The sequence below is a fragment of the Fundulus heteroclitus genome, chromosome 20 (assembly GCF_011125445.2).
Source record: "Fundulus heteroclitus isolate FHET01 chromosome 20, MU-UCD_Fhet_4.1, whole genome shotgun sequence".
Classification (NCBI taxonomy): Eukaryota; Metazoa; Chordata; class Actinopteri; order Cyprinodontiformes; family Fundulidae; genus Fundulus; species Fundulus heteroclitus.
The window spans coordinates 14,150,993-14,175,503 of record NC_046380.1 but is presented as its reverse complement, the minus strand read 5'-3'; the positions used below and the strand labels follow the sequence as shown (position 1 = coordinate 14,175,503).

At 41.4% G+C, this 24,511-nt stretch overlaps 2 protein-coding genes across 2 annotated transcripts; both read left to right on the top strand.

Moving 5' to 3' along the window:
* Positions 1-210: 210 nt before the first annotated feature.
* shisa4 (shisa family member 4) lies at positions 211-10,375 on the top strand. Its single transcript, XM_012876619.3, has 5 exons — positions 211-531; positions 4,181-4,358; positions 6,004-6,140; positions 6,238-6,429; positions 7,839-10,375. Exons 1-5 carry the CDS (start codon positions 447-449, stop codon positions 7,877-7,879), a joined length of 633 nt encoding a protein of 210 aa, XP_012732073.2. The 5' UTR covers positions 211-446; the 3' UTR covers positions 7,880-10,375.
* Positions 10,376-11,416: 1,041 nt separating this feature from the next.
* lmod1b (leiomodin 1b (smooth muscle)) lies at positions 11,417-18,917 on the top strand. Its single transcript, XM_012876614.3, has 3 exons — positions 11,417-11,866; positions 14,921-16,609; positions 16,694-18,917. The coding sequence occupies exons 1-3, from the start codon at positions 11,597-11,599 to the stop codon at positions 16,718-16,720; spliced, it is 1,986 nt and encodes a 661-aa protein (XP_012732068.2). The 5' UTR covers positions 11,417-11,596; the 3' UTR covers positions 16,721-18,917.
* The last annotated feature ends 5,594 nt before the right edge of the window (positions 18,918-24,511 follow it).

Genomic DNA, 24,511 nt, shown 5'->3' with positions numbered 1-24,511 from the left:
CAGGTTAGCTCGAAGTCTTAACCCACAAGTAACCAGTTACTAAATACATTGCCAGAATGGTCTCAAAATTGGTATATTTTGCTAATCAAGTTGGCATCTTTGGCATCACAGTGTTATAGTTTTAACGTCTTATTCGCCTTAAAGTTGTTTCTATCAGGCAGATGACGATTGGTTCTGCTCTGTCATGCGACCCGTGAAGGCAGCGTCCGCTTGCTGCTTGCTGCTGAACAGCGTCACCATCGCGATGTGCGGTTTGGACGGATAAATCACCAGCGTTCAACTCCGTCCCGTCTCTCATGCCGCGTTCCCACGCCATCCTGGATTATGCCCGAGACTGACCGCTAGCCGGACTGTTTTATTATTATTATTACTAGTATTATTGTGTGTGGGGAGTTCTGCCGAAGAACTCTCAAAAGACATCCAGCTCCATAATTTTTTTTTTTATAATGGAAATGATCTTTCCGACGGGCAAAATGTCTCTCATTTCGTCGACTTTGGCGCTGCTCGCCATCGTCTCCTGCACTTCTCCGGGTAAGATTATCGTCTTTGTGCGAAGGCCGCGCCGTTAGCTCGCGGGGACGGTTTGCTAACTAACGGCGCTCCTCGGCCGTTACCTACCTGCTAACCGCAAACCGCCGACACGGAGCCGTCCTGTCTTCGCAGCTTCTATTTAATAACGCCTGCAGGGACTAAAACGAAATTATTTTTAACGTTTGTTGTTTAAAAAAAAACAAAAAAAAAAAAAAAAACACCGTAATGGTAGAGTTACAGGCTGACATCACTGTGTCTGTTTTAGTAAGATAACGTTACACCACCCAGACGTGTTTGGTTAACTGTAGGATATGCTAATTATAGTTAGCTGCTCATTTTAACGTTCCGTTGTAAGTGCATGCAATTATCAGCTCTATAAGGAAACCTAGCCATTACACATTGTTTATTTTGTAAGTTATATTGATGCATTTTCATTGGCAATTACTTTGGAGCAACAAATGCGTTAATTAAAAAAAAAAAAAAAAAAAAAAAGAATCTCAAAGCTAGTTTAAATTTAAGTTCAGTTTCAGCTCTCTCTCAAAAAAATAAAATAAAATACAAGAATGATTCGACATGCTGTATTGTATTGATTTACTTGGAGATCATTTGTCTTTGGGGTTTTCATTTAAATTGAATGTGAACAACATAATAACTTCAAATACCAGGTGAAATATTGGCTTTTGTTAATCTATAAAGGTAAATACTGCTTCGTCTGCTCTCGTTGGTTATTGGGAGGTGAAATCCCGAAAAATCAGCTTTTGTTTTGTGTTTTTGCTGCATGAAAGAGAAAAACTCCATTTATTATTTATATATTTATTTATTTAAGGCGGTAAATCCATCATCAAACGTGTTTTTGATTCATTTTCATTGAGTTTGGTGCAGTTTCTTGACAATTTAGAGTACGGGTGTCCAAAGTGTGGCCCGGGGGCCATTTGTGTCCCTCTGAATGATTTTGTGTGGTCACTGATGCTGAGAATACCCAATGATGCTTAGCCGTAATTCATGTTAGAATTTAAATACACTGCCATATAATTTCTCAAAGTTTTAGACTAAGCACTAGATCAGACCAATTTGTTTTGTTCATTAAATATTCCATGTTTAGATAAATATTGAGCATGTAAAAGATGCAAGGAACCTAGTTTTTGCATTTTCTGTTTTTTAAAAACCTAGTTTTTGTGGCCGGTGAGATAGGGCTGCACGATATTATATCGTAACTATAGGAAAAGTTGCAATAATATTGGTAAATGTTGTGAAGACAATATAGCTTGTGATAAATACAGGGGAAAAATAAAGAGTTGATGTCTTTCTGCTTTAGGATCATAACAAACCGAGATGCCAGATAATGAGTAAGCCATTCGGCTACTAAAAGCATATGAAAACTAGGGCTGTGCATAAAAATCGATACAAAGATTAATATTGATGATTTTTAAAAACAATTTAATATTGACATTCTGGCCTTTTAATATCGATATACCTCCCAACCCCTAGAGGGCGATATTACAGCGCACCATTACTGTTCACAGCAAGTAAGTGCAAGTGAGACGAATTTGTGGAACGGCCGACACGATTTTAGAAGCGCCTTCGTCCCTAAAATCAGACGTTTGGGCACATTTGTTTTATGTTGCAATAAACAACAAATGCTACAAAAACAAATTAGGGGACACCTACAGCCTGAACGCAGGGTGCTTAAATAAGTAGCTAACACTCATTGCACTTAGGGCGGTTCTTTGCGAGATGTACATTGGGATCTGTGATATTGTGATAACCATAACTTTGTGATATATTGTGCAGCCCTACTGTGAAAACTTTTCACTTCACAATTCTGTGGCAAAAGGTTTGGACACCCCTGGCTTAGAGCCTGCTGGACATCTGTTTTTGTTAGAAGGCAGTCATTTCTTTCTACTGTCTCCAGATGTTTGCTCAGGTGTACAAGTCAGGGCAAAAATGCTAGGGCAAAAAATGTCATGCAACTATTTGAGCTTCCTTGGATAAAATTTTGCCAAATTTGCCATACTAAACTAAATCAAAATATAGTAGAATATAATGACGAAAACAATATAGAAGTATTCAAATGCATTTCAAATTTTCAATCCGAGTGTATTGAATTGAAGATATAAGATGACATTTGTTGTTAATTAGCACTACATAGATAAACTGAAGGGAACTGAGTAAAAACAAAAATCTGATTATGGCTTTTATGACTAATTGGAGATAACTGTGTAAGGCCTCCAATTTTGGATGGGTTCAAAACTACTATAGCTATGTTTACATGCACAAAATGTCATAATCGGCCGTTTATTCTGATTACTTTTGTCCATGTAAACGTAGCTTGTGTGGAGCAACCAGAAGTATTTTTTTTCCCGCTTTGAATTAAAAATAAGTTTTCACAAAAAAGTTCTGAGAAAGCAAATTGAATTCAGAAAGTCAGAGTAAATCAGTGTGGGCCCTTGAAAAGGCCTGATCAGAGCATTTCTAGCCCCTAACTTAAAAACAGTAACTTTTATCTCTTTGGGTTGAAAGTATTTCCAGCATTGTAATAAAAGGTTATTAAAAAGTTTCAAGTAATGTATAAAACAAAATTACAATTTCTTTTTATAGGCTAAAAAATGCTGTAATGCAGTATTTTAGGTTATTAAAATGAAAGCATCTGTTCAAAGTGTCGGCACATTTCAGCACAATGGCCCGCTACGCTGAAAATTTATGAAATTATGCAATATGTAAAATTATTAGATGGCGTCTCTGTGTTTAACCCATCCCTCAGGGAGCAGTGGGCTCCCTGATACAGAGTGGCACCCAGGGAGCAATCTGGGGCCAAGGGTCTTGCTCAGGGACCCGTGGTGGTAGTCTGCGGGGATCGAACCGGGTACCTGCAACCTCCTCAAAACGCGAGTGTGCTGCTCCGCCCTCCAGGCCACCAACCTTTAAACTAATTGTGACTACCGCATAAAGTTTGCTCTGTTTAGTTACACAATTATTAAAGGCAACTCATTGAAATTGCAATGTTTTAATTTTAATATGGCATAAGACCTTAATTACTGTTTTTTTTTATTTTCATTCTTATCTTTTTAATTCTTGAGTGGCTTATTGTGTAAAGCAGTTCGTTCCACTTATTCTGTTTAAATGCGACTGAGTGCTACTAATTTAAAATGAATTCTAAAAAAGTGATCGTGCAGAAGCCAGAAGTTCTACATTCAGATGATGTTTTTTCCATGGAAAATGCCACATTTTCAATAATTTCTTGTCTTTAACGGATCTTTAAAAGCTGTCTTGTCTGACTAAACCTAAGATCATTTTGGGCGGAGCAGTGTGTAAAGGAGAACTTTCTTTCAGCGCTTTCCTTTTGCTGCTTCATAGATCATGTGATCAGGTGGTGACCATGATTAGAAGTTGGCCTGGAAGTGAAATCTCCTGTCTAACGTCCAGTGCTTATGTTTGAATCAGATTTCTGTCCCTGCCTAAGGGACGCGTTGAGTAACACACAGCAGCTCACGCCGACTAAAGCCAGAGAGACGTGTTGGCCGCTGTTTACAACATTTAGTTCTTTCATTTTCAAGGCAGAACAAGGCGAAGTCTGTAAACGCACGTTCAAAACGTCTCCCGCTGTGTCGCCTGTTGTGTCACTCTGCCTCTCGCTGCTGTCGTTCTGCAGTGAGCGGGAGCGAGGACTGTCTGTGGTACGTGGATAAAAATGGCACCTGGCACAACGGCTTCGACTGCCCTCTCATCTCCCCCTGCTGCGGCAACTGTCACCGGCGCTACTGCTGCATGGACCCCTTCAAGATGATCACGGAGAGGGAACAGAAACGCTGCATGCTCTTCCAGTTCAGGTGGGTAAGGAGGAGTCACTCCACGCCGCGGTCGCTGCAGCCTCTTACGTCTGTAATTCCCTTTAAAGGCCCATTCATACCCTACGTTAGGCCTACACGTCCGTATTTCTGTCCGTACGTTCTATCCGTTGACTCCTTCATACCTCCGTCCGTTGAGGTGCGCAATAACCAATATTCCCTCTAGGTGGCAGTGCTGGGTGCCAATAATTCGTCAAACATGGCGACGGTCCAAGACGTGATTTTGTTGTACTTGCTCCGTAAGTAAACTTTTTGTTTGTCCCTGTGCCCCTGACACGACGCATCATAATATGTGTGGGTAGTTGCGGACAAGCTCCGCAAGTCGTTCCTCGAATCCCGCCATTGTTTAGAGCCCAGAATTATAACCTTTTTCGTGATTTTGTTGACATTTTGTACTACAAACTCAATAGCGCCCCCACCTTTTCCAGTAGTATTGCTCCGTATTGATCCGTTTCGTCCGTAATCGTAAGCTCCCAATTTTCGTGTCAAAATACGGACGAAATCGACGGTTAGAACGTATGAAACACTCCACACGTATCCGTCTTTTACGTGAGGTATGAATGGGCCTTAAGGGAACTACTATGTATTAGGGCTGTGCATAAAAATCGACAAAAAGATTAATATTGAAATTTTTTTAAAACTTTCAATATCGATATACCTCCCAAACTCTAGGGGGCGATATTACAGCGTGCCATTACTGTTCAAGGCGAGGAAGTGCAAGTGAGACAAATTTGCGGACTGGCCAACAGGATTGTAGAAGCGCTTTCGTCCCTAAAATCAGACGTTTGGGCACATTTTTTGTTTCTGTGATACGTTAAATGCATTGAACCAGATGCACTTTATTTTGCTATTACTATATCAGTGTTCAATAAATTGAACATAAATATAATATTTTGCTGGTTTTGTTAATTGAATGACTGAGAATGAATTTGAAAGTAATAAATATCGATACTGGAGTCAAATCAAGCTGAGGTACATCGAGAATGGTATTTTATCGGCTCATCCTAGATGATACCCAGCCCTACTATTTATTTAGTTAGGCCACCTTAACACAGATCGTCTTCTCTAAAAGCCGGGCCAATTTGAAGTGTCTGCATGAAGCTTTCTGCTGCTCAATAAGTAGTAATAAAATTACATCAACCCATACCCTAAAACTCTATTTCTATTTAGAGAAATTACATTAACCACAGGTCCTCCCTCCAGTGGTTCTGTCACTGCAGACGTCGCTGTTAAAGGGATCGTCAGAATGCTGGGCTGATCCGGTGTGTACCTGGGAGGCCGCAGCATGGCAGCTTTCCTGCTCAGTGCCAGAACCCTTCCGTCACAAGCTGCTGTTTTCAGCCCGGCTGGGAGCTGGATCAGTGAGCGTCAGCGGCTGAGATGAAACGCAGGCCGTAGTTAAATCACTCAGATGATGAGGCGCCGTTGAAGAGACTCGGGGTGGGCGGATGGACGTCGTTCACCGAGACGTGATATCAGGGCAGTTGTTGTGTGTGAATGAAGGAGCGTCTAATCTTCTCTGTAGTGATTAGAGAGACGGTAAATCAGGAGCAACATGAAGGGAGGGGGATCAAAGTGAGAAGTGGGTTACTGTGAAACGTAAGCTGTTTTCTTTCTGTCTCGTCAGTCCGAGCACTTTAGTCGGCATCGCCTCCTCCATTCTGCTGTTTGTGGCCATCATCGCCACCATGGTTTGCTGCTTCATGTGCTCCTGTTGTTACCTCTACCAGCGGAGGCAGCAGAGAGGCAGGACACCTTATGATGGTAAGGCTTCCCATGCTTGGGAAGATTCTCAACCTTGTGGTGAAGAAGTTTTCTTTTAAGTGTTTTTTTACGTTTGGCCCTCCCTTCCCCCGCCCAGCCCAGCACATCCCCATGGCCAGCTACCCCGTGGAGCCCATGCACGATGCATATGGAAAGCCTCTTGGACCTTCAGAGTATCCTCATGCGGGCTATCCTATGGCACCTCAGTATCCTGGCATGCCTGTCCATTACCCAATGATGCATCCGGGACCTTACCCATCACACTCGATGGATCCGGCGTACAGCCAAGGTAAAAGATGAGGGACATTTCTAGGTAGATTGAAGAACTTTTCTGACCACAATATTTAAGTCGTGTTTTGGAAGTAAACCCGAGGCTTACAGTGTGCAGTGACAAACACGTAATCTGCCTCGCATTTCCTCTATTTGTGCTTTTTTTTTTTTTTGTCCTACTTCAGTGTTTCACATCATCCAAAAATATTATAAAAGACAACCTAAGTGAGGTTGTCTTGGTAAATCCTGAATTAACTGGGATTAACAAATTAGTAAATGAGGATGGTATGCTGTGTCCAGTGTCCATACGCAGGCCTGTAGAACCAATATATCCCTGAAATACAAACTGTCTGACAACATGAACCAGGCTAAAAGATCTCAAAAGCAATACATCATGCCCCGTTCCAAAGGCATTCAAGAAAATGGCATCTAAGGCACAACAGGGCTCACTTGTTTTAATTTATAGATGATCCCCAAGACTTTTGTGAGAATAAACTGTGACCCGATGAGTCAAAAGTTTAAATTTTCTGAAGGTGTAGAAGGTATGCATCTTTTCACATGTGGTGTGAAAGGCACTCTGCATTTCAGAAGATCATCGTACCAACAATCAAACATGGTGGTGGTTATTTTGTTCTCATCCACAGATATTTAGCTAGGAGTTACCAGTATGTGTTCTAGTTTTTCTAATCCAGTTCTAATCTCTCTTCTTATCCCGAAAGATCATTTAATAAAGCTGCCACTACGGACTGTCTGTAGCATCTTTTATTGGCAATAAGCAAGGCTAGCATAACAAAAGAAAAAGGTCGGACTTTTGCCTGACTGCCGGGTCACTGGTTGGTGGAGAACAAGGTGCAAATCAGGCAAATTTCCCTGAAATTTGAAGTCAGCCTCTTTCATCTGACACAAGACCCACAACGCAGCCTGCAAGCAGTCTGCCCACTGAACACGGATTTAAATCAGGTGTTTGAACACTCTGAGCAGATTTAAATTTTTTTTTTTAAAGCCGCTATCCAAAATGTTCCTGGATTTACTGCCGAGTATCCAAGACGTCAGACATGTCAGCATGACGCCTGGCTCTTCATGCTAATTCAACAGAGACGTCTTAAGGACGCTGTGCTCATCCTCGAAAAAAGGAAACTGTTCGTAATCTGCTTGTGTTTAGATGTTTAGTCCTCCTGACAGGACGACCAATTAGGGCTGCATGACGTTAGAAAATCCTGCGATGTCGATAACATCAGTAAAGATTGCGATGACATCAGATGTGATTTTATTTTATTTATTATTCATCTGTGCGGCCTCCGCTCTCTGGCCTTTAGCATCCTGAGCGCACACCGATGATTGCAATGGCAAAATATTCACGACGCATTAGGCAACTGTCGTTTTTTTTTTCCTCTGGTTTACTGACGTGCTTTTCTTATTTGCTTTCAGCGCCACCCCCCTACTCTCCACCTCAGTATCCCGGTCACTGACGGGCTCCTCCTCGCACAAAGACGCAGCTGAAAGAAAAGACTGTTTGAGAAGGGGGAAGGCGGCGACCCTGTTTTTAGCTGTATGAGCAGTCTAACACGCACCCGTAAAAAATAAAACTACAGCTCAACCAGGAGTGGGTTTGATGCGGAGGAGAAAAGGAGGCACTTTCATCTTTTCTTTTATTTTTACCCTTCCTGCGCAGCGTCGCCCTATAGTTCCACAGTAGTAATGCGAGTCTCGTCCCGTCGCGCCACCTGAACCTGGACGCATGTCGGGGTGTTTGCGTACAGGTGAAGGAGGATCTGTCTGGACGTTTCAGGTTTTGCTCTGACTCGGCCGTCTCAGTGACGGAGCGCTCTCTGGCTCACAGAAAACCAAAGTCCAAGAACAGGACCCGTGATGCACTACTTTATGTATTAAAGGGGAAATAAAAATGCTTTTCTCATGTGTGTCAAAGTTAAGGAAACCAACAGCTGAAGCTTATTGTTTCTCCATGTGCGTTTGTCTCTCAGCGCTTTTGAGACTGATGTGGAAAAGCAAATGAGCTGCATGGTTGTTGTTTTTCTGCGTAATTCCCTTATTAAAAAAATACAAACCTTTTGTCACCTGTTAGTTTGAACAGTACCTGATCTGTTTGCTTAAATCGTGCAATTTTTTTCGGGACATGTTTTAAGTGATAGCATCTCAGCGTCAGCGAGCTTCCTCATTAACGTTCAGCTTTCCTTCCCGGCTGTTCTTTCTGGTAGAAGATAAACGTCAAATTAGGCCCGATATTAAACGCACATTTTTATTTCCAGTTGTAGGAGTTTTGCTGTTTGATTTAAAACCAAGATTCCGCCTCACATTATTGAAACGTGAAAAAGATGAGAGGATATTTATTACATATTTTGTAAAGCTGTTTCTCAGTTTAAATGTTTAATATTGTAACGAGTTGTTTTAAAGTAGTCTGCTGTTGTTGTAACATAGAGTTCTTACACTGAGTGTTTTATTATTGCTGAGATTACCTCTTACTGTGAATGACTCCTCACCGTCTGGACTTACAGAGCCAAAAACAAATACTTCCAAGTAGAGACGCACTGATCAGGTTTTTCCTGGCCGATACAGATTTCGGCTTTTCTTTGAGGTCTAAGCTGCTGGTTTCTAATGTGACATAGTCCCTCCTATTTTTTGGCAAGGATTTTAACACAAGATAAAAGTAGAAATTTCCTGATGGTAAAACCTTTGAGTCCAACAGACAATTTTAGGCTGGTTCACTCGGCAGGATTTTTTTTTTTTGAAAATTGTCTATTTTGAAAATTGTCTATTTTAAAATCCTGCTGTGTAAACCAGCCTATAGGCTACAAGAATATCTCCATATGTGCATCTAATCATCTGTCCCAAGCCATTATCTTATTATTTAGTTGGAAATAAGTGCAGAATAATGCATACATTTTCAAACTAAATACAGTGAGAGTTCTTATTTCGGATGATTAATTAAACATATCTTGATGCATCTCAAAATTCCAGGTAGATGAATTTCACTATTTGATCCGCAGACTCCAACCTGAGGCCATTAAAGGAAAATTGCCCGACTGATTGTTGCGTTTAGACTTTAAAAGATTGTCTCGCTGTTCTCGTATTACTTAGTTTTTTTTTTCAAATTAAAATGTGAATCCAATACCTTGTAGGTATAGCAATAAATAAAATACTCAGTAACCAAGTGAAGGTAACATTTAGGAAGTTTAGACATTTCCTAGGAAAGTATTCAATACAAAAGTTATTTTAGCAAGATGTAGACGTACACAAACGAGTGTTTAGTTGGAGCACAAGGACCGTCCTGCCAGTTACCTCCTGCAGCTAAATACTCATCAAATCTACAAAGAGGTAGATGCAATAGTTTGAGTTAATAACTGCGTTTTTTTTTCAACACGGTCAGATTTTCAGATTGAATAAAAATGGAATAAAAGTTATCGTCCCGCCGTGGGTAAATATCTTAATTTTAAGTGTACGTTTAGCTTCCCTTTGCCCCGCTGGCTGTGTTTTCTGTTTCTAAACAGAAGTGATTCTCTAGCTGGTTTCAGTTATATTTCTATTAACACGTTTAGAAAAAAAAACGGCATCATCTCTGGTCAACATAGGTCATGGTCTAAAACTTCTGTATGTTGTCTCAACGTTAAATCCAGTAAAGCAGAGGAAACCCTTCTTTCTCATGTAAATGATTCACTCCCATGTCGTCCTGTACAGATTTGTTTAAACCTGAGAACGCTGGATTTTCTCTTTGTTCCTTTCATAAGTAGTTTAATATAACTTTTGCTCAATACTGTTCATGTTTGCTTCTGCTTCTAAACCAACTCCATGAGTGTGTTTTTAATGAAACTGACATGTAGGTGGGGAAATGACATGCCCATATATGGCATTTGTCTCCTGTCATATGGACTGTATGACGCTGTAACATAAAATCAAATGAAAAGAAATTATTTCTATTAATAAAAACTTTAACTTTGGATTGTAAAACACGGCTGTGTGTTGTGGCTTTTATTTTTTATTCCAAGTTGGTTTTATACAGGACATTAAAAAGAGGATGGCAGTGTGTGTTTGCACAGGTTTGACCACTAGGTGTCCATATTAACCTTCAGTCACACACAAGATCAATTCTCGGCAAACACCTGATTCAAACCTCTGGAACCTCTTCATTTCCTGCTCGACCTTTGTCAATTGACCCTAAGAAGCTCTACAAAAATTGCATTTATTATATTATACTTCAATAAGTTCTGTTTTATAACTGTATAAGAAATCTTTTTTTCTTTAACCAATTTTTTTTTTTTTTTTTTTTTTAATGAATGCCTTTATAGTCCTCACAATAAGTACCAAATATTCAGGAATGCTTTGAAGTTGTAACCCATTAAATGCCTGTTGTACAAACCTCAGAAGTGCAAATACTTGATTTATTTTTTTATTTAGCTAGAGTTTCATAAAGTTGGCAAAGTTGCAGCAAAACACTTGAAAACATGTGCAGTTTTTGCTGGAAAATGTGAGTAATGGTCTAAAAAAAAAAATACAACGTAACCAAGAACCAGTTCCCATGCAAATGAGCAAAAGTGTATAAAATGTATTTTCCAGAAGTTTTGAAACTGTTACAAAGGTAGGAATGAAAGAAACTTTACTTTCTGGAATAAATTAAATCTAATAGAAAATACAATTAAACATAAACTCAGTCATCTAATTGATCCTTGAAGCTGTATTTAAAGGTCTAAACTGCAGCTCTTATCCAAATACATCCAGTATCAGCTTTAGGGAAATGTCTCCAAAAGAAGCTTGTGAAATCAATGCTAAAAAAGAATAAACAACGCCTGGTCCCGTCTCCAAACAGAAACTGTCTAATAGGAAGTCTGAGTCCGCTCTGTAAACTCCAGCCCTTCCCATTGCCTTTAAAGGAGAGTGCACCATGAACTAAATATGGACATGCACTTTAACTGGATTTCCAGGAATGTCCCAGCCTCACAGTCCACTTTGATGATGGGAGCCTCTTGCACTTCATCACTGGTACCCCTCACTGCCGCGCTCTGACTGCAGTGTCTTTGCGCCGGGACTGTGGCCTTTTGATGGTTCGGGCCGCGACGGGACAGCAGCACACCGACACGCTGGAATACCGGCCTGCAGAAGAGCACCATCTCGACTGAAGATTAAAGGATTTAGCCTCTCGCACCGCAAGTTATTCTGAGGAACCCAGTCCAGACATGTCTAGGCGAAAGGTGAGGGGACTGACCCGTACGGGTCGGCAGGTCAGCGAGGACCCAGACCTGGACAACCTGCTCTCCGCCCTCTCCCCTGAGGAGATGGAGGAGCTGGACAAGGACCTGATGAACGTTCCGGACATTGGACCAGAAGACGGGAAGGTCATCGTCACCCAAGGCGAGAGCCACCCACCTCTGAGCAACAACATCCAGGACGCGGAGAGACGAGGCCACACAAGAGGGAAGCTCAGTCAGAGGGAGCAGTCAGTCGAGGTAAGAGAGGAGAGAAGACTTTAAAATAAGACAGGCAATGGTTTCAACGTAAATAAATAAACCTTGTATGCTATAATACAAAGTCAAACAATCTGAAGGTAAACTGTGTCCACTCTGAGATGCTCTAACGATGGTTGTTTGTCATTAATCTCGAGGCAGCTGGTCCTTATTCACCCCGAGTCCATCAGCTCAAAAATAGTGATCTCCCCAAGGTGATTTGTGTGCCAGGAAAAACACGTTTCCTCCACTGAGGGCTCGCTCGCGTCCACAGCGCACTCCTCAATCACAATCATGAGGAGAAGCGGCCCCTCGGAGACGTCAAGTCCTTTCCACGGCGGCTGCACATGTTTTTTTTAGTTGACAGCAACAGAAAGCCAGCAGAGACTCGAGGTGCAGCGTTTCTGTCGCTCTGTGTGTCTTAGCAGAGAAACTCTCCAGTCTGCGACACTGTGGAGCGTCTTCGTGCCGGCCTGGTGGAATTCCTCGGTTGATTGCTGCTACGCTCGCTGCCTTTTAAGGACACATCTGCCAGGGCCGCGGCCTCACGCAGCAAAGCAGCCTGGAGGCTCACAAATCAAACACTTAGCGAGCTATTCACTTTAAACGTGTCCATGCCCTTTAAAAAATAATGGTTCCCAGTCCGTTTGCTGAATGTAAACGTCCCCTTGGCTTTGTAGGAGTATATTCGTCGTTATCACGTGGATGGAGAGCAGGTTTAAAGCAGTCTACGTGTTTTCCCCATCTAAGCATCATGGAAACTACACCAAGTTGGGTACAATAGCTGGCAAATGTATTTATGCTCCATTTTTTTTTTTTAAACATTTTGTCGTATTTCAACCTAAAACCTCAATGTTTTATGGGGACTGTAAGTGATAGACCAACACGGAGTGGTGCATAATTATGAAGTAGCTCTGGCAGAAAGGAGAACCTCAGCCCCAGTTTCAAGTCTTTTGGTTTTCTTCCAGGGTTTTCTTGTATTGAGCTCTCTATCCATCTTCTCATCAGCTCTGACCAGCTCCATCGTCCCTGCTGAAGAAAAACACCCCACAGCATGACTCTGCCACCACCACACGTCATAGTAGGGAGAGTGTGTTCAGAGTTATGTGCAGTGTTACTTAATCTCTACATCCATACGTTGTTTTTGCATTTAGGCAAAAAGTATTTGGTCTTATTGGACCAGAGCAGTTTCTTACACTGTGCTCTATGCAACGCAGAAAGTTTGAGATATTGTTACTCCGCACTCGGATACCCCTAAACAAACTGCAGGGCAACCAATTACCGTCAGGGGTTACCTAAACTAACGAGTGTCAACCTGCAGGTAATTTAATCTCAGCACTAAGGCAGATGTTCTGTGAAGGCCTCCGAGGTTTGCTGAGGAACGTTAATAAAGAAACGGCATGAAGACTAAAGAACACTGCAGACTGATCGGAGATAATGCTTCTCGCAGAGCAATCTTCGGTCTGTCCATCCAAGCATCCATTATCTATACCCACTTATCGCGGCGGGGCTATCTATATCTTGGGCGCGAGGCGGGGTACTCCCTGGACAGGTTGCCAGTCCATCACAGGCCCAATGCTCAAGCCATCGTCTGAAAATAAGAAATGGCACAAAGCTACCAACACATCACTATCACTGAGCTCTATTATACACTGGAGTGCTAATAGCCTGCTGTTAGAACGAATCGCTTTGAAGCCACCAGCCGCCATATTGGTACTCCCTATTTTCCCCCATTAACTAGGGAATATCTGCGCTACAGCATCGAATAACGAGGATTTTCTCATGTTCAGCACTCCAGTGTATTATATAGCTCAGTGATCACCATCCACTTAAACTGACACTGAGAATGAGGCTGGCAGTAGCTCTGGAGGAGCTGCAGAGTTCTCAAGCTAAGGTTTGGAAATCTGTTGGTAGGATCACTTCTAAATGATAAATGGCTTGTACTTAAATAGCGCTTTAACTAGTCTGACAACCCCAAAGCACTTTACCGTCATTCACCCATTCCCACCCTAACGTTGGGGAGCTATGTCAGTAGCCACAGCTGCCCTGGGGCAGACTGACAAAGGCGAAGCTGCCATACATCGGTGCCACCCTCTAACCACCACCACCAGCCAATTCTGGTGAAGTGTCTTGCCCAAGGACACGACGACTGAGACGGTCAGAGGGGTGTGTGGGGTTGAACTAGCATTCCGTCAATTGCAGGACAAACTCCCCAACTCCTATGCCATGCTATTAGTCACATATTCTACAAATCTGGCCTTTTATGTAAGAGTGGAAAAAATGAAATCATTGTGTAAAAAAGGCTTTAGGAAATCCTGTTTGCATTTAGCCACAAACCAGGAAACACAGCAAGACACAGAGGAGGTCCCTTTGGTTAGATCAAACCAAAATGTAACTTCCTGGCCTACATGCCATAACACCATCAGCATGGGGAAACATGGTGGTGGAAGCATTATGCTGTGGGTTTACTTGTCTTCATTGTATGGATAGATGGATGGAGCTAAATACAGGACAAGAAACCCTGTTGGAGGCTGCTAGGTCCTAGTCTGTCTCTCGCCAGATGGATTTTGCTCCGCAGAGCTCCACACATCCATCTGGGGTCGCTCCATTGGAGATGTACTTCGGAAGGAGGGGCCTTATCAAAGATCCTTGCATATGATTGGATAAACCACTTTACTTTACTGACGTGCTACTTCAACCACTCACGACCGAAACCATTGTTTCCATTGACAAAAGCCTCCAAAGATGTGTGGAGCCGTGTGGAGGTCAGCGGAACTACATGCATCTGGCGAGAGTCAGGTTAGCTTGTTTAAAGAACGTGAATCATTTTCCTTCCTCTTCACAATTATGTACTATTTTCTGTTGGTCTATTGCATAAAATCCCATTAAAATACACTGAAGTATGTAGCTGTAATATGACAAAATGTAGAAAAGTTCAAAAGGTATGACTGTAAATGACTGTAAAGCTCAAACTCCAAATCGCTAAAAGAGGAAATTGCACTCTGCGGTATCTGCAGTGACTCGTTTTCTTTACTCACGCTGTCCCTTTTCCTGCAGGGGGAACCAAAGAAAGAGAGCCGGAAGCAGGAATATCTGAGGAAGATGGGCCTCAGCCAGGAGGGGGACGACGACACGAAAGTAGGAGTACGAAGGCAATCTAGTGTCACAGCTGACAGAGATGCCAGGGTGGAGGACAGAAACAGCAAAGGCTCTGAAAGCGTGAAGGAAGAGCGAAGCTGGCGTTCGAGCAGATACAGTAGGAAGGGAGGGAATGAGGCAAATGAGGAGGTGAATGAGAAAGAGAAATACGACGATTACAGGTCAAAAGACAGGAGAGAAAACCGAGAGAGCACGGGAGGCAAGACCAAGGAGATGATCTCCAAATTACAGGAAAAAAAGGACGAGAGCAAAGAGAAGGAAAGGAGAGAAGACTCCAGGAAAAGAGATGACAGCAAAACCAAAGACATCATCTCGAGGCTGCGTGAAAAGAGTGAGAAGGATGTGGGAAAGGAAAGGGAACGTAAATCCGAGAACCTCCGGACGCAAGGGCTGGTGTCCAAAATGGTTGAGAAGAAGACCAAAGCACCTGAGGGCCAACCCCAAGAAGCTAAAAAGGCAGAAGAGAAAAACAAGCCTGAAGCCAACGAGCCAGCGGAGAAATGTGAGGCGAAACACGACAAGGCAGAAAACCGAACAGACAGGGAAGAGCTGGTTAACCACAGTGACCACGTGAAAGAGAAACACAGGAAGGTGAGCTCTGACATGAAAGCTGAGGAGAGGAAGGAAAAAGACGACGCCAAAGAAAGACTCATAAAAGCCGAAGGAAAAGAAGAACTGGGGAACTGTGTGGCCAGAAACAGCCCAGGCAGCAAGGCGAAGCAGGAAGAAGAGGAGGACGAAGACTCAAGCATGTTCGATGAGCTGATGGAGCAGGTTCGCAGCAACGACCCCTCCCTCACTGAGCTCAACGTCAACAACTCGGAGGTCATCAAGGCGAAGACACTCATTGAGTTCGCACAGGGCTTGCACAACAACACCAACGTCAAGACGTTCGCCTTGGCCAACTGTCGCGCAGACGACCACGTGGCTTACGCCATCGCCGCCATGCTGCGCAGCAACAAGATCATCACCAGCATCAACCTGGACTCCAACCATCTCACCGGCAAGGGCATCTTGTCCCTCATCCAGTCGCTGCAGTACAACGCCACGCTGACAGAGCTCCGCTTTCAGAACCAGCGCCACATATGCGGAGGGAAGACTGAGATGGAGATGGTCAAGATACTGAAGGACAACACCACGCTGCTCAAACTGGGCTACCACTTCGAGTTGGCAGGGCCGAGGATGACCACCACCAACATCCTGAGTCGCAACATGGACAGGCAGAGGCAGAGGCGCCTGCAGGAGCAGAAGATGGCCCAGGCCAACGGGGAGAAGAAGGGGACGCTGGAGGTACCCAAAACAGGAGGTGGAGGGTCTTTGAAGAGCTCGCCAAAGTCCTCCCCGAAACCGTCCCCGCTTCCTTCGCCCATGCCCTCCCCAAAGCTGACTCTCAAAAAACGAGCCGGAGGTCCTGCTCCTCCGCCACCCCCGCCTCCTCCAGGGGGCGGACCCCCACCTCCTCCAGGGGGCGGACCGCCGCCTCCTCCACCGCCCGTGCTGGACGGAGACCGCTCTTTCGGCGGCAAGAACTCAAGGGACCAACTGCTAGCCTCGATCAGAGGGAGCAACATCAAACAGCTAAAGAAGGTAGGAGCAGTAGAAAGGCTTTGTAGACATGTCAGTTCATTCAGGTAGACTCACGTCTTATCCCCCCCCCCCCTTCCCCCACAGGTGCCAGTACCAAAGTGGCTGCAGTAACAGTTCCTGGTGGCAAAATGCAGTGGACAACAAAAAGAAAGGGAGAACTCACATCTCACCACAGTTTTCCCGGGGGGGATGAACGTCCTGCGGTTTGACGAAGAGGAAGGACCAGGAAGGACGGGGAAAATGGGAGATGGTTGCCCTCTGTGAGTTTGCTCCCCTCAAACACTGGACCAAAAGACTCTGTGGAGAGTGCCATGAAATGTTGAAATGTTGTCTTCAGTTCATATTGAGGCTTTTTTGTTTTTGCACTACATAATACGAAGCTGATCATATAGGTTGTTTGTGTGTACAGTGGATATCCCGGGTTTACACGACCCTGTTGAAACGACAAACGAGCCGACGATGAGAAATCATTTTAAAACTGTTTCCCACTTTTTTTTTTAGTGACTGATATCCTTTACAAATCAGCTGAAACCAAACAAATCTGTTGGGTTGGTGGGTTGTGTATTCAAAAAAAGGTGCAATAACCACACAGACTTTTTACGTGGTCTATTCCCACAATATCTGCAATATCTGCCCACTCAGCCTCGCTAAACTCTCCTTATCTGTCAGATGGTCCTCAGCCCTCTTCAAGTGACCCCAAAGATTTTTCTGGAGAAATAAATGTTTGGTTTGGATATCTCCTTTCATTTGTGATTCGAAAAATAAATCGAGTCCCTCTTCTTCTCCAGTTTTCTATCCCACAACTAAAGGGTTTGGTGAAAAATGACTGGAATTGGTAGCTAAAAGAGCAACAGCCGAGCACGATGCTGCCACCACCGTGTTTTACTGTGAGCCCCAACGTTAAAGTTTTCTTTATCAGTCCATTACACATTTTCCGACAAAGTTTTGACTTTTAGCCAGATCCGGATGTTTTCTTTGGAAGAACGAGCTTTGATCTCACAAATTTACTCCCTAGCGCAGAGATGAGGAGAATACAGGAGAGAGAAAACATGCATACTTGTTGGACATTTCTGCAGCTCCCTCATTGTTGCTGTTGGCTTCTTGGTCGCTGACCAGTGTCTTACTTTTCATAGAGAAGATCCCAGTTTTTATGATTACAGTGTCATCCCATATCTTCTCCACTTTCCAAGACTGCGTGTAATGTGTCACATTATGTGAAAATAAAACACTGATTTTTTTTTTATTCTTCCCCTGACTGATACCTTTGTATAGATCAGATCGATTTTCCGTTCTTTTTTTTCTATTTAGAGTCACTATAAGTGTCGGTAGATGTTAAACTTTAAATGAATGAATGGATGAATAAGTGGTGTAACTGAATCAAAGCGCGCTTCAACAAAATCTTAGTTTTAAAGTGGGAAAAACATGTGCAGCCAGGTCAGTGCAGACATTTTGCAAAAATATTTTCTCCAACAGATTTGCTTGTCCTACGTTGGCTTTTTGGTACACATATTACATTAAACGGTGGTGAATCTTCTAAAATGATTCAACATGGTGTCTTTCTTTGAAATAAATCTCCGGTATTTTAAGAGGGTTGTGTAAACCTTTGTTTGATCCACTGCATATGAATTGAGTTAAATGAGAGGGGAGTATGGGATGGGCTTAGTTTCAGATAACTATTAAATTACTACTTAAAAAAAAAGTGTATCACTGATATGTTGATTGATTATTAATTAGACCTTTTATTTATTAGTGGAGGAGCTACGGCCGTTGGTCCATTCGAACTGGGTGCAAATTTCAGGGAATGAACAAACACAACACCAAACTTCAGTAAATCTGAGTTCTAAAACAAAAACAGAAAATGGGCACCTTTTTATTTTGTCATGTTTTCAAATCTCAAGACATCTCAGACACACAGTCCAGAGAAATCCTGAAACATAATGATGGATTTTAACCGTGGAAATCATTACATATTGCCATTTAGCAGACAGAGTGAATGGTCCTGTGGGGTCTTATATATTGTGTGCAGAATCCTTCTACGCCTGGCTGTTTTATTATCCTACTTAACTTTATTTTAATACTGCGTCATGTCTTAATGTTTTTGCTGGTTTAAGCTGTAGTCTAAATATCAGTCTGAGAGGAGCTTGACATTAAACTCAGCGCTGTCTAAAGATGAACACATGCGTCTCTTTACACACGTGTCGCTGGCAGAGCCTGTATGCCTTTAACAACAGATTCTGGTATGTTTGTGAGTGTAAAATCATGTCTGCCTGATTGTGTATGTAATAAATATGAATGAATTTTATATCAAGCGTTGGATACATTTGAACTTTTTTTGTGTGTCTGCATGAATTATTATTTATCATTTATTACACTGCCTTGGGAACATCCTCCTTGAACAGCTTTGTCACGTTACAACACACTTCGGTGTTATAGACTACCTTTTTATGAGATCGACCAACTCAAGATAGTGCAGAATTTTGAAGTCAAACGATTTTCTTTTCAAATAAAAATATAAAACTAAGGCTTTTTTGCTCTGAGTGAATACTTTTTGGAACCATTCTTCTTTTTTACCATCTAGAGCTGCAACTCTTTTGGAATTTGTGGCTTTGGGTGGCTAGAGACTAATACTTCAATCTGTTCTCGTTTGCTTAGTGGCTTAGTCCCGGTCAGATTAGATGGAACAATATTAGAATATCCCTTTTTAAACCTCGCCACAGATTCTTTGGACATTGACTGGGCCATCCTAGCGCATGAAGATCCGCGGATCTAAGCAGCTCCATCTTTATGCTAAGATTTGCTATTGTGATTCTCAAGTCTTTTGCTGTGTGAAATGTTTCCTTCCAGGATTCGCCTGCATTTAGCCCCACCCATCTGCTCATCAACTCTGAACATATGTTCTCCCCATGTCTGAAAAGAACTACATCACAGCACAATGCTGCCACCACCATGTTTTGCAGTAGGGAGGGTGTGATTAGAGTAAGGACGACCTTTTTGCCACTCCTCCAAGCAGGCAAGATTTGTATAGTGCACGGCTAATAACTATCTTGTCCTTGTTCTCCCACCAGAGCTGTAGGTCTCTGCAGCTCCTCCAGAGTTACCAGTTATGCCTGGGTGCTGCACTGATGGGTGCTCTCACTTTAGGTGGACAGAATGTGTTTTTTTTATTGGTTTCTAGTTGGCCTGTACTCTGTTCAAAGCTTGGGAAGTTGCTTTAACCTTCTTCCAGACTTTCTCCCAGACCTGTCTGCTGTGTTTGTTGGTCTTCATGATGCTGTTCATTCAGTAATGTTCTCTGACAAACCTCTGAGTTCTCCGCTGGACCGTATTAACATTGATATTAAGCTGCACATAAATGGACTAAAGAAACTAAGCCAGTTGGCTGTGCCGCTGTTTATTTCGGGGGTCCAAAGTAAAGTGAGCTGAGTACATATTCAAGCCACAAGTTTTTTTTTTTTTTTTTTTTTTAAATAAAACATTTTGCAAAACAACTTCTCAATAATAAATCATTATTGAAAATAAATAATATCCGTCTTCTTTGCAATTATTGGTCTGTCGCACAAAAGACATTAAAGTGTGTGATGGCAACATGGAAAAAACGGTGAAAATGTGAAAAGAAAATTACACATCGAGGCCCCCACTTCAAACAAGCAATCTGCTGAATGGATATTAGAAAGACTGCTGCTGTGTGAAATGCTGAGGTTATTTTTTTTTTAATGTTTCTAAGTATGAAAAGGGCCCTGGTGTAGAGTGTGATCTGAAAACAACAATTTTGTTGTTCATCTAGTCTTTTTCACAAGTGTTAGATGGAGAGCACGAATCTTGTTTGCATCGTCGTTATCGCTGTCTGCAGAAAATGACTTCCCAGAACAATAAAAGCTTGGTTTGGTGCAGCAGCAACACTTTAAATGGACTGCATTGGCCATTTCAAACTTGGTAGCCAAACAAAACCCTGCTATCTTCCTCCCCTGCTTTAAAGAAAGCAAACACATAGTCTCAAGTACTGTTTATGCATGTTTTACATGACTGGAAGACACTTTATCATCTGTGAATTGACAAAAAAGTAATGCATGACATTTGCAACTTATCTCACTGATGCTTCCTTTTGCTTTCAAGCGCCGTCGCAGGTACAGTTAGGTATCTGAATGGTCTTAAAAGGTGGCCATCGTCCTGAGGGCTCGGAGGAGAAAAGGGGAGCAGCAGCAACAACAGCAGCTTAGTTTATCTCTCCAAACCCAGCCTCAGTCTCTGTATCCATGAATTGACCGTATTTGGTCATTTCTCAATGAGGGCTCGCTCCTTAGAGCCATTCCTTTCCCCCTTTCTAATAGTGGGCAGCAGGCCAGCTGTCTGTCTCTGGGCTGTGGCTGCTCCTCTGACCAGCAGCCCCCGTCTCTGATGGAGGAAAAGCGGGGAAGGAATGAAAACGTTGAGATTATTGATTCTGAGCCAACAGTGGGGGTTCCAGGAAAATATAGTTAAAGGGAGAGGGGTGGGGGGACTAAAATATTAAATAGATGTTGCTAACTTTGCATCTTACATTTCTGCTTTGTAAAACAGTGGCAAAATGTTACAACCTTTAAGTTCATTGCTGGTTTTGGGTAAGAGCATCTGACCTTATCCACATCTAAAACTGATTTCTCAACGCAGGGGACAAAAACACAAAAGTATTGAGGATTTGCGTGCTGGATTCATAATTTATCAGACAAGCTATTCAGACATCTGCAGTGTTGGTTAAGAAAAATGTCTGTCTGATTGTTCAGCTGTTTAAACCTTCGTACCTCTGGAGAGGAGTTTTTTTTTTTTTTTTTAAATGTATGACTCTTTCTCAAAGATGGACATGAGTGGAAGGTAAACAGATACTAGAGTTTAATACTGCTTATATTATAGACTGAGCAATGAAAACTAGTTTAAAATAATATTTTTATAATGTTTTAAAGTGAGTAATGTTTTTGTGGTTTCTTTCTTTGAATTGAAAGGTGCACTGCAAAAACGGAACTAAAAATAAGTAAAGTGCTCTTAAAAATTTTGTATTTTTCCATGATTTGAGTAGGCAAATAAGATGATCTGCCAATAGAATAAGATTTTTGCACTTAAAATAGAAACAATTTATCTTCATCATCTTATTTCAAGTTCAGTATATCTAATTATCTTATTTTAGGGGTCAAAGTACTCATTCCACTGGCAGATAATCTTATTTACCTGCTCAAATCTAGGACAAAAACACAAATTTTAATTTTGAATACTAATTAAAGTGGTTTAAAACATCTGGAGATTTTCTTTTAAAAAAGGGGGGAATCAAAAATGTCATAAATTAGGACTAAATTAAAAGGTTGTATCCTGAACAACTAAAGATGATGTCAAAAATATTTAACAAATATAAGTACAGCTCACAACCAAGAATATTGTGTAAAAGTTCAATATTTTTGCTTCTCATTACAGAAATGATGGTATGATGTGGAAATGATGTATGATATAGATTAATTGCATGTAATGTGAAATGTTTCAACCCAAGCAATTCAACTGTTTATTGTAATTTTAATGATCATGGCATATAGATAATGAAAACTAGAAATTTGGTGTCTCAAATATTTTTAGATAAGATTTAAATAAAGAATACTTTAAACCAAAATATCAGGCTTGTGAAATGCTCACACACATTCTTGAATGTATTATGCTTGGCAATCTTCTCAAGCCTTTGTTTATCCCTGTTGCTGTGGCCTTTTCCTAACACACTTATTTCTTCCACTCAACTTTCCATGAACGTGCTTGGATACAGAACAACCAGCTTCTAATGGCCATTTGGGGCTTAGTCTGCTTGTGGAAGGTGTTTGTGTCTTCTGAACATCTGTCAGCTGAGATGTCTTCTCCATGCTTGGCCTACTGCTGACCAAGACTGAGATGAAACCCTTACAGTTATTTCTGAGTTAATTGGCTGATTAGAATGTGAGAACATGACTTAAAAGCCATAAGTTGTCAGATACAACCAGCCACTGAGATAATATCACCCAGTAAGTCATATAAACTGACTTAATTAAACATTAGACCTCTGTCAGGAAAGTAATTGCTGATCATTGACTTCATTACTGATCATGATCTTAGTGTTGTGTTCTTAACACAAACATTGTTACATCAATTTAATGAGGCACCTATTTTGAAAGAGTCAACACCTCCAAACCACAATTTTCTTTGTGAGAGCAGACGGCAAAGGAAAGGTGGAGCGGTGGCCCCTTAGTTTAATGATTCACTAAAGGTTAAATAATTTGACACTTTTGACTATTTAGCTCTCTAGGTAAAGAACCCGGCACAAACTACGTTCTTGAATATTTACAGGCCTCCTAAGTCCAAATCAACTTTTAAAATTATTTTAATGGCCTCCTATCTGTGATATGTGTTGATTACGACTTTAATTATTGTGGGAGATCTCAACTTTCACGTTGACAACCCTGAAGATGGGGTTGCAAAAGAACTGTGTGTGACACACTTAGAAATTTTAATTTGACTCAACATGTTAAACGACCACACGCACAAACAGGGACATATTTTAGACTCGATCATCACTAAGGGTCTAAACATTTCCAAGGTCAGTGTAACTGATGTTGCTCTATCTGACCACTTTTCTGCTATCTTTGAAAGCATAATTTACAATTACTCAGTTAGACAAAGAGACATCACAAGAAAACAGGTCTTTAAGGACAATGCTACAGAAACCTTTGCCCTTTCTTACTCTTCTGATTCAGATTCAGCCTTTATTTCGAACAAGCAAAAATAAATATATATGTAGAAATCATATAGAATACATATATTCCTTTTTGTATAAAAAAAACTCAGTGGGTTTGCAAATAAATGAGTTAATAATGTATGTCATCAAATCAGTTAGGTACAAGTTCGAAAAAAGGAGTGAGAACAAGTTTTTACCTTTTTTTTAACTCCCACCCCTTTATACCCTTAATCCATTTCTCATATTACATATACTGCATTTTACATATGTAAAGCAGTATAGTTACCCTAATATACACGTAATTGACATAGGTACATACACATGCATGTATATACACCTATATAAATACACAAATATGTTTTCACACCTTATCCCTAACCTTCCCTGTAAATATTGAGAAGTATGTTTTCATGCCTTCTTTAGAATATTCTGTTTCCACTTTGTTTAATTCCACTATTCCAGTACAATGGACTCTCCTCTATAAGTTTTCTTTGCTTGTGTTCTGTTCATGTAAAGCACTTTGAATTGTCTTGTTACTGAAATGTGTATATACAAATCAATTTGCCTTGCCTCGTTTCACAACACACACATTTTCTGAGACATTGAAGTTTGTCTTTTCAATATCTGTTAACCCTTAAAATTAAAATTACTTGAAATAAAAGCTTGAAATATGTCACTGTATGTGTAATGACTCTAAATAATATAGAAGTTTTACTTTCTGAATTTGAAAAAAGTGACAATACATCTTTAACTTTTCAGGATATCATATTTTGGAGCTGTATTTATACTTGTACATTTACTCGCTAGAGGGCAGTGTGTCACTTCAGAGTTGGTTTAGATCAGCCAATCAAGAGAGAAAACGGCTTTTACGGCATTATTATAAATTTGCAGTGGGTAGATGAGATCAGATCATAAAGTGGTGGTGTGCACAGATTCAGAGGGAGTAATAAAAGGTATTCAGTCTATAGGAAACAATAGGAAGGATCTTATATTATAAATTCATCACATTATGTTTACATTGCACAGGGGTGGTATGAATATACAGTTTTGTTTGGTGCCAGCACATGAAGGGGAAAAGGAAACGAAACGGCAGATTAACAGACTTAAAAGGCTTTAGGGAAGGGAATAACATTACATATTTAATTTGGGAAAGGTGAGGGTAAAGCAGTAATCAAAAGAAAATT